The sequence below is a fragment of the Capsicum annuum genome, chromosome 7 (genome assembly GCF_002878395.1).
Source record: "Capsicum annuum cultivar UCD-10X-F1 chromosome 7, UCD10Xv1.1, whole genome shotgun sequence".
Classification (NCBI taxonomy): Eukaryota; Viridiplantae; Streptophyta; class Magnoliopsida; order Solanales; family Solanaceae; genus Capsicum; species Capsicum annuum.
This window is the reverse complement of record NC_061117.1, coordinates 219108926-219118435: the sequence shown is the minus strand read 5'-3', so window position 1 is coordinate 219118435 and position 9510 is coordinate 219108926. Positions and strand designations below refer to the sequence as shown.

Here is a 9510-nt window from a genome sequence, read left to right as displayed (position 1 = left end):
TAAATATTTATATTTATATTTAATCATATATTATTTTTATTTTTATTCTAATTTTAAAAAAATAATATAAAATTATTTTTATTATATTATTTATTATTATTATTATTATTATATTTATTTATTTATTTATTATTATTATTATTTTCTATTAAAAAATTATTAATTCAATTAATTAATTTGAATTTTAAATTCCCCCTCCCCTTATCTGATAATTAACCATTCCCCCCTCCCCCTCAAAAAAAAAAAAACTGTTCCTCCTAAAAGTATTAACTGTTCCCTCCCCTACTTTTCCCCCAATATCTTCTTGTATTTAAGGACTTTCATCTTCAAAAAAAAATAAGATTGAATGGACCTTCTACATTCTACATTCTACATTCTACATCATCAGACTGTATCAAAAAAAAAAAACAGAACAAAACAAAATTAAAAAAAAAGAAAAAGAGCACATCAGAAAGAAGGAAAATCAAAAGAAAAGAGAGAAAAAGTGTGAAGTTGAAATCGAGTTTGTGTTCAAGTTTCCGGTGACGATTCTTCTATGCTTCATTGCTCAATTTGAATCAATTACAGGTTTTTATTCGAATCTAAATTATTTATGTAAATCTCTTGTTAAAAGCATGAATGGAATGCTCAATTTGTTTCAAGCAATGTTTAGTATATAATTAATTGAGTATATAAATTTTATATTGTTGTATGTTACATAATCAAGTTGCCGAACGAGTAATATATTTGTATGTAGATATGTTAGATGGTAAATGTTTTGTATGAATATTATCAAATTAAGAAAAGAATTGAAAAAGAAGTAGCAAAATTAAAAAAAAAACATATGTACAGTGAGAACATCTGGTAACATAATACAAAGGAGAAACAAATTTAGCAATATACATTGATATCTGCATACATTCACTGGTACAAAGTATATATTTACACTAATTCATTTACATCACATGCGACACGCACTGTATAGAACAGAGGAAATCAGTTTATAAAAATAATGAAGAAAGCGAAGAAGACAAATTAGATAAAAAAGGTGAAAAGGCAGAGATCGATCGAGAAATAAAAATAGGCATTGAACCAGTTTTTCCGGCGAACTCTCGCCGGAATACAGCAACCCCACGCTGCCATCACCCTTCGCCGGTGAAACCCAGTCAACAATCGCGATTCCACCGGTTAAATCAACCAAAAATCGGCAGTCACCATGGCTGGTCATTACTCCACCCACGCCGTCCCTTCTTTTTCTTTCTTTTTCAGCGATAGCCGCGCTGCCACAGTGACGGACCAAATCTGTCCGTCTTTCTCTATTTGGCCACCACCCTATACAATCGAAAAACTCCCCAAATCCAGCTAACCATCTCGCCTCCAAATCAGATCTGCTGCCGTCCCCTTTCTCGTTCTTTTATGTAACTCAGAGAAGATTCTATTGAATTTTCTTTATATTTGTAAAAAATAAATAAATTAAATTAACTTAAGTCTTTTATTTTAATTAGTTCATGGGCCTTGAGAGTTCTTGTGCAATACCTTTCTGTTTTATTTTTATTTCAAGAATTTGAATGAAGTTTTAATTGATTTTTAATAACTAATTTTCTTTAAAAAGAATAAATTGGGACTATGATAAAAATTAGCATAATGTATCAGTAGTTATAAATATTTTATTATTTATTATGTTTATTATTATACTTATTCATTGTTATTAATAAATTTTGAATAATTATTTTTGTTAATTTAATTAATCACTCTAAATGAAATTTTGCTTAAATTTATTGCTAAAATTAAATAGCATTTCGAATAGATAAACATTGTTACGAAATAAAAAAAAATTAAATAAGTGTTTTAACATTAAACAAATTTTAGGCATGTTAAAATGTTCGTCTCAATTAAAATGCGGCGTACGCATCTTTCTGAGACATTTAAAATTCAAGGATGCAATAATGCACCTTGGCGAATATTTTTCTAAAATTAACTTTCATGCGATTTAATTAATATGAAATAATAGACAAGTTTGTAATATATTAAAATGAGCGATTTTAGGCCTTAACATAATTTATTAAGATAGTTTAAGTCAAGATCAGTCAATAAAAGCGATCGTGCTAGAACCACGGGACTCGAGGGGTGCCTAACACCTTTCCCTCGGTCAACAGAATTTCTTACCCGATCTTCTGTTTTCGCAAACCAAATAAGAGTCATTTCCTTTTGATTAGGGATTCATAAAGGTGACTTGGAACACCATAACTCAATTTCAAGTGGCGACTCTGAAAATAAATAAAATAATTCTTATTTAAAACCATCACTTTAATTGGAAAAATTCTTTGACTCGGTCGTTCGAGCGATAAAGGGGTATGACAAAAGTTATAATTAAGATTCTATAGTTGCTATTTCTGAAATTTTTCCCGTTGAAAAAATAAGTTGTGTATTTGTGGAATTATTTGTTGAGGTAAAGGCCCATATAATATTGGGCCTCATCAACCACTTTAAATCTGGCACGTGTATCAACATCTTCTGTTTGTTCACCTGGCATAAAAATTTTCAATATTTTATTACGTATATTCCATATTAAGCAAAAGTACTCTATATTTTTAGTGAAAAAAATAAGCTTTACCTGCACCACCGATTCTTTCCGTCATTCCTCGAAAAATGCACTTTCTAAAAAAAAGTAAAAAATTTAAATTTTTAAAAGCCACTTAAGTCTAATTAATTAAAGTAAAAAAAAAAAAGCAAAAAGTAAATAAATACTGATTCGTCATATTTCCCAAAAATTATTGTTCAAAAGCTTCAAAGTACTACTACTGTCACTACCGCACTTGACCATTACAACTGAACACCGCTGAACTTAGCTTAAGCTACCAAAATCAATGTGATTTTTTTTTTTCTAACTTACAGCATTTTGCTGTACTTCTTTGTTCTGCAATTTTAGAGATCCAAAAATAAATTTACAAAAAGCAAAAAAAAATAATTAATTCACTGTTTGCTTTTGATTTTTGTACTCTTTTGGAATTTCTATAGCTATGAGAAATTCCGTTTTGTTCTTCAGTTTGATAGCTCTGTTTATTGCTTATCTTCAATTTCAGGTTCATGCTGCTGCTCCTGCTGGTAAGTCCCAATTTCCTAATTGTAATGAATTTAATTACTATTACTATTAGTTTTTTTTTTTTTTTTGATAATTGGGGTAATTATGTATGATTATGGATATGCTTAAATTTTTTATTGTTTTTTTTTCTACAAATTGGGGGCATTGGGAAGGGATTACGGGGAATGGAACTTTCACTAGCGAACGAGGTGAAAGTTCTGGAAGCCAATCAACTGAGCTACTAAGATTTTTCGTGGCTATGCTTCAATTGATTTTTGTGAATTAACTGATTTGCTTTATTGTTTTGTTGCAACTCAGGGCCTTTGATTAAGCACTTGAATTCTATACTCAAATGGTCTAGGTCTTCCTCTAAAACTCCTCAATCAGGTAAACCCTGTTATTTTTTTTTTCTTGTTTGGTGTTGCATTTGACATTGGAAATTTGAATTTGAGCAAGAGTTGCTCGGTAGACGGGGAAATCTATCCTATATAATGCTGATTCGTGAAGGTAGAGAGTTTGTTTCCAATAGACCCTCTCTGGTCGAGTAAGCATGACACAAATCAAGTATGTAAAGCAAATGTAGTAACGGAGAAGTCATGTTGAAAACATCTAAGAAGAGAACAATTAGCAACAACAGATGATACGATAATTGAAGCAAAAGAAACTAAGGATACTGATAAGTGAATTCGAAAATGCTCGACTACCTACTAATATTCTACAGCAATTAGCATTAATAAGTAGTTTTATTTGTGGGTTCATGTTGTTTGTGTAATAAAAGATGCTTAAATTCTGTTTGTTATGTTGTTACAGATGGGAATTTTCTTCAATTCGAAGCAGGTTACTTAGTTGAAACTGTTGTAGAAGGAAATGAGCTTGGTGTTGTACCGTATAAGATCCGGGTGTCAGAGGATGGTGAACTCTTTGCTGTTGATGCTATTAATAGCAATATCGTCCGAATTACTCCCCCGTTATCTCAATGTAAGCTTCTTTCTGTGTTAGTAAACGCTTGAGAAACCTTGGCCTGGTGGGCGATTGGAGATCCCCTGGTTTCCTTTTGATTTATGTGCTTTTTGCTTATTAAGATTGCTGACTGTGCAGATAGTAGAGCAAGATTGGTTGCTGGTTCATTTGACGGTCACACTGGCCATGTGGACGGGAAGCCAATTGATGCTCGTTTCAAACATCCAAAAGGAGCTACCATGGATGACAAAGGAAACATTTATGTTGCTGATACCGCAAATCTGGCTATTAGGAAGATTGGAGAAGCAGGTGCTTGTTATTCATGACATCTCGCCTTCGTTTTTATGTTCTTTGACGGACACATAACATTTCAATTAGTCTTAATGATTTTTTAAGTTTCACGAAAAGACTAGGATGATAGAGGGTATTGGCTGTACTTATGTACACAAAGCAAAGAGGGAATATGATGAAATATTTTGTATATCAGTAAAGGTCTTCGTCTTTCTAATTTTTCAGGTGTGACAACAATTGCTGGAGGAAAGTCTATTCCAGGATATAGGGATGGGCCGAGTGAGGATGCTCAATTTTCGAGCGACTTTGATGTAATATACGTTCGGCCAACTTGTTCATTACTCGTTATTGATCGAGGAAATGCTGCTCTTAGGCAAATTTCTCTCAGCCAGGAGGATTGTGACTACCAGTACAGCTCAGTGTCAACTATAGGTTTGAATCCTTTAAGAATAGTTGACGTCTTGGGTCTTCAATTACCATCAATAGTATGCGCTATGTAGAAGTGTTCAGTATCCTTGATAGATATGTGATATGAACAATGCTCTAGCTGTCATTCTCTGACTAGGTATATCCATGCATCTAACTTTAGAATCAGTTGGATATGTGGTGTTCTTAACGTTTTCTCTCTCAGCAAGGAAATATATTCTAACTCTTATGTATGGAGTTGTAAATCAACTTTGACGATGAAATCTCATTTTGGCTAGTATTTCTTTCAAGGCTAAGTGCTTAGAATCTCGCGGAGTGAATTGACTATCCATTTGGTATGAAAAAACCAGTGCTTGATGCATGCTTTTGTTCTTGAAAAAAGACAAGCACTGGGCTCTTTTATTCTGTTTAAGTTACGTATTGACTTGAATTTGTTACTTCAACCCGAGAACTTAGATCCATGATCGGGATTGTAACGCCCTGGGAGATTTCTCATCTGATCTATACTAGCATTTGTTTCTCTCCAAATTTTGCCTGCTCTATAAGAATATCTTGCTAGATCCAAGCAAAAACAGTATTAGACCGATTACTTACTCTCAGATAAAGATGTGAAATGGCATAAAAAGAAGAGAAACCATCGCTAGTCTCAATCTATCCAAGTCTGAAGCTTCCAATTAATGAATGGATTATATGAAGTTTTTCTGTTTGTGTAATTAGATGTTTACACTGGCTGTTTCAGCCCGGCAATGTATGGAATAGCACCAAGTCAGTTAACTTTAGTTCTCTCTAACTTCATCCTATATTCTGGCAGATGTTGTCATGGTGGCTGGTGCTATTTTAATAGGGTATGCTGCATGCATGCTCCAGCAAGGATTTGGCTCCAAGACTGTAGGTGATTCTGATCCATGGTCTTCTTTCTTGCATTATAATTGTTATTATTTTTCTAGCATCCATCTCTCGGTCAGTTCTTTTTGATTTTCGTATTCTTGCAAACCAAGAAACATCGGAATGCCCTCGAAGATCAACTTAAATGAGTGGATTTTAACTTAAATTGAGGATGTACATGTACTTCTTAGGAATATCAGTGATTGCCTAAAAATGTTACTATGTCAGTTCGGTCTGTAAGACTATAACTACATCTTGGCATAAAAATAGAAGTTTCTGTTTCCACATGTTTCTTTTTGATTCTAGGACCCCGTTTGTCAGGACATTCACTTATGAGTTGTTTATCCTAAAGGAATTGCATACAAAATTTGTATGTCCTCAGGATCATGTTGTTTAAATTTTCATGCTTTATCTGAGAAGACTGGCATGTGCTTGGTATTGTTAAAATTTTCATCCTTTATTTGAAAAGAAAGGTGTGTGTATTGGTATCATGTTGTTTCCTAATTGTGTACAGTTTCAGCAAGTACGTGTGGAAGTGGAGCATCAAGAACCTTCTCTAATCAAGGAGAAGCCCCCCACCCCTGTTGTGGAAACTGTCAAAGAAGAACAGGAAGCAGGATGGCCATCATTTGGACAGCTAGTCTGGGATCTGTCCAAGCTTGCTATAGAGGGTCTGGGATCCCTTTTTGGCTACATCGTTCCATTGCGGTTTAGACACAAGAACTTTGTTAGACCCGGACTAACTCCACTAAAAGATTCACTGATCATGCCTGAAGATGAAGTTGAGCCCCCTTTAGTCCAAAAGCAAAGGGCTCCAGCACCTGCTTCCGAGATCAGACCGGTCCCAGCTGTCGGTGATAAAGTTCCTGAAGGCAAGCCCACCAAGATTAGGTCCAGTAGTTTTATAGACCCTAACTTGTCAACCAAGCACCGGTCTTCCAGACGACATGAGCATGCAGAATACTATGGAAACTCAGGTGAGGTTCCTCCATACGGGCACGTGAGGTCTAAAAGCCAGAAGGAAAGAACCAAGCATAGGCGACAAGATTCAAGTGTTGGAGCAGCAGGAATAGAAGCAAAGCCTGATCAAACGAAAGCAGGAAACTATGAGGATCCAAAGTTTGCCCATTACAGCATGAGAAACAAGTATGGAGACCCTTTCCCTCGGTACGCATGAATATAAGCTCATAATGACTTAGTTTTGTAAGCAGAGGGACAGATTTTTTGTCATGTAAGTTGTAACTCTAATATTAATGGAAGCAAGTCATTTCATATCTACTGTGTTATGAATGCATAGCCATAGTCACAGATTTTGTTATACTCTTTCTGGAGAAAGAAAAGATTTGAGGAAAAATCTTGAAAGTAGTGGCGTACGTCTTGCCGGGGAGTGAAAGTAAATAGGAAAAGGATCAGACATTCATGTGATTTCTGTGGTTGAAAAATGACAGCCGTGATATTCTTGATGATCAAATACTCAACTAGTAAATAACATTCACATTTTCGGTGCTAACTTGCGGAGAACCCTCATTCCCATCTCTTAATGAAGCCAGCAGGCGAAATGACGACTCACATGAAAGTGTGTTGGTATAATTATTAGATGATGTTGTAACTTGTATGAACTCATTGTTCTTACGGTCCCTTATGTCCGGCCCTTCTCTGGGCTTCGGACCCTATGCATAGCAGGGGAGCTTGAGCTTTAATGCACCGGTCTTGGTACTTGCAAAAAGTTGGAGCTTGTTTGAAAGTTGGAGTGAAATGAAAATTAAAACCAAGGACAGTTTTGACGTGATAATCACTAGTACTAAATAGTAAAAAGTAAAAAGTTACTCTACCAGTCAACGTCCAGTATGATATTTTTATCAAATGATGGGTGATAGGCCTATCTGTGAATCACCACAACTAAATTATAGTATCATTTAGGAAATTAGAGAATGAGGGAGGGCTGTGTGCATAATACTGGAGTAATATCTTTTTCTTTTTCGCTTTTTACCATTCGATGCTCAATACTATCTTTAGAGCCCTACTAATTCAGATTCATGCATGCTAGAAAGTCTTGTTAAATGCGACAAATTGATACCTATGAAAAGGGACTTCATTCCTACAGCTCGACCCCAAAATTTCAAGTTAAGAGCAAAAAGTACTTAGTACACTACAACTATACAGATCTATAACTAATATTTAGATAACTTCGTAAAACTAAAAAGTTTAACATTAACTTTTAAAAATTAAAATGAAAAAACCCTATTAGATCTAAAAAAGTGATAAGAAGCTCATCTTTTTTTTTTTTTTTTTTTTTTATGTTGATCAAATTTTTAATTACTATCTTCTATGGTGAATATTTAGTCTAGTGGCATAAAACGGTGTACTCACGAGAAAGCAACTCAAAGCCAACTACCAACACAACTTTCCTCTTTAATATTATCCATAGTCCTAGTATATGGCATTTCAACCTCGTAACTTGCCTAAATTTCTCCTCCTCCTTGTTTTCTTACATCTAATTTTTGCCACTTTTAGGAATATTTTAACTCGAACAATAAGTTTCAAGAATTTGTATGACACTATGGTTTATGTGTGTAACTATAGGGAATTTGCATGCTAAAAGAAACATTATGGGTTCTTGTGGATCGTCTCATGTCAAGCCCAACAGTAAGTATTTTAATTTCCTCTTTTAATTTCGAGAGGAAGACTTAGACTAACCGATAAAGTTACTGCAATGTGATCCAGAGGTCACGAGGTTAAGCTGTGGAAGCAGCCTCTTGCAGAAGTGCAGGGTAAGACTGCGTACAATAAATCCTTGTGGTTCAGTCCTTACTCGGACTCCATGTATAGCAGGAGTTTTAGTGCACTGGACTGCCTTTTTACTTTTTGGTTAAGTTTGACTAATTATGTGTGTTTGTGAAATTATGTTTTTTCTTTAAATGATTATGATTTAATTTGAATGATAGGAACGGGGAAAAAGATAATAAGAAAGCCAAAACCATGGAAGCATCCACAACCAATAACAAGAAGTCAATTGATGCAGCTCAGGGAAGAGTTTTGGGACACTGCTCCTCACTATGGTGGCAAGAAAGGTACAACCTAACAAAAAATTTAATTACGTTAGAGAAGGCACACTTTTATTTATTTAGTAAATTAATTATATCCTAAGTATACTACTCCTCGTGTGTAGGTTTGATGAATTTTTCATACACCAACCAAACGCATGAAAATTCTTTGTAACTAGTGATTGATAGGAAAAATTAAATTAAGATCTCTACCTACTTTCAAAATATTAACTAAGTTGTGACAGTGATGGTACACTTTTATTTAATCTAATTAATAAATTTTATCCTCAATATACAACAATTAGCCCTTTATATGTAAGATTGATTTTTTTTTTTCCCTTTTTGATCTAGCACATGAAATTCTTTTTGATACTAGATGATAGTAGAAACTAAATTACAATCTCTGCTTGCTTTGGTACTTGACCATCTCATTTATTTTAAAAGTTTAAACTGCTAGAAAAAACGCACTCTATTTGTTTAATTATATAGATAACGCTATAGACAAAACAAAAACAAAAACATTTTTTTTTTCAAAGCATTAGGTTATAAGCTTCATCACTCGTGAAATAAACGTCTGTGAGAGAGGCTAATTCTCAATTTTTGCTCTTTTGGAATTTTGGATATCATATTCTTGCCAAGTATAATCATCAACATAATACCAAGAAGCATGATTAGTACAATTGCACCTTCATATTCAGAATTTCTAGGTACCTTTTTAGATTTTGAATATAGTTTTACATGTTAGGTGAGTTTTTTTACCACAAATATGAAGTTTTGTTTAAAGTTATTGAGTTCTGTTGAATCTACTATATCTAAAACTCGTGACAGAAATATGGGACGCGC

At 34.0% G+C, this 9510-nt stretch overlaps 2 protein-coding genes across 3 annotated transcripts in view; both read left to right on the top strand.

Moving 5' to 3' along the window:
* Window positions 1–2564: 2564 nt before the first annotated feature.
* Window positions 2565–6897, top strand: LOC107878581. 2 transcript variants are annotated; one of them, XM_016725620.2, is made up of 7 exons: window positions 2565–3084; window positions 3380–3448; window positions 3872–4039; window positions 4160–4330; window positions 4538–4744; window positions 5550–5626; window positions 6144–6897. In XM_016725620.2, the coding sequence occupies exons 1-7, from the start codon at window positions 3000–3002 to the stop codon at window positions 6798–6800; spliced, it is 1434 nt and encodes a 477-aa protein (XP_016581106.1). In that variant the 5' UTR covers window positions 2565–2999; the 3' UTR covers window positions 6801–6897. The 2 variants fall into 2 exon arrangements, with proteins under 2 accessions (XP_016581106.1, XP_016581105.1); XM_016725619.2 differs by having other exon boundaries at window positions 2584–3084; window positions 6138–6897.
* Window positions 6898–8055: 1158 nt separating this feature from the next.
* The window catches only part of LOC107877385 (ubiquitin domain-containing protein 2), a 5652-nt gene continuing 4197 nt past the window's right edge, over window positions 8056–9510 (top strand). Inside the window, exons 1-2 of the mRNA XM_047415563.1 lie at window positions 8056–8269; window positions 8569–8694. Coding sequence (XP_047271519.1) covers window positions 8176–8269; window positions 8569–8694 — 220 coding nt within the window. The 5' untranslated portion in view covers window positions 8056–8175. The remainder of the gene's footprint in view (window positions 8270–8568; window positions 8695–9510) is intronic.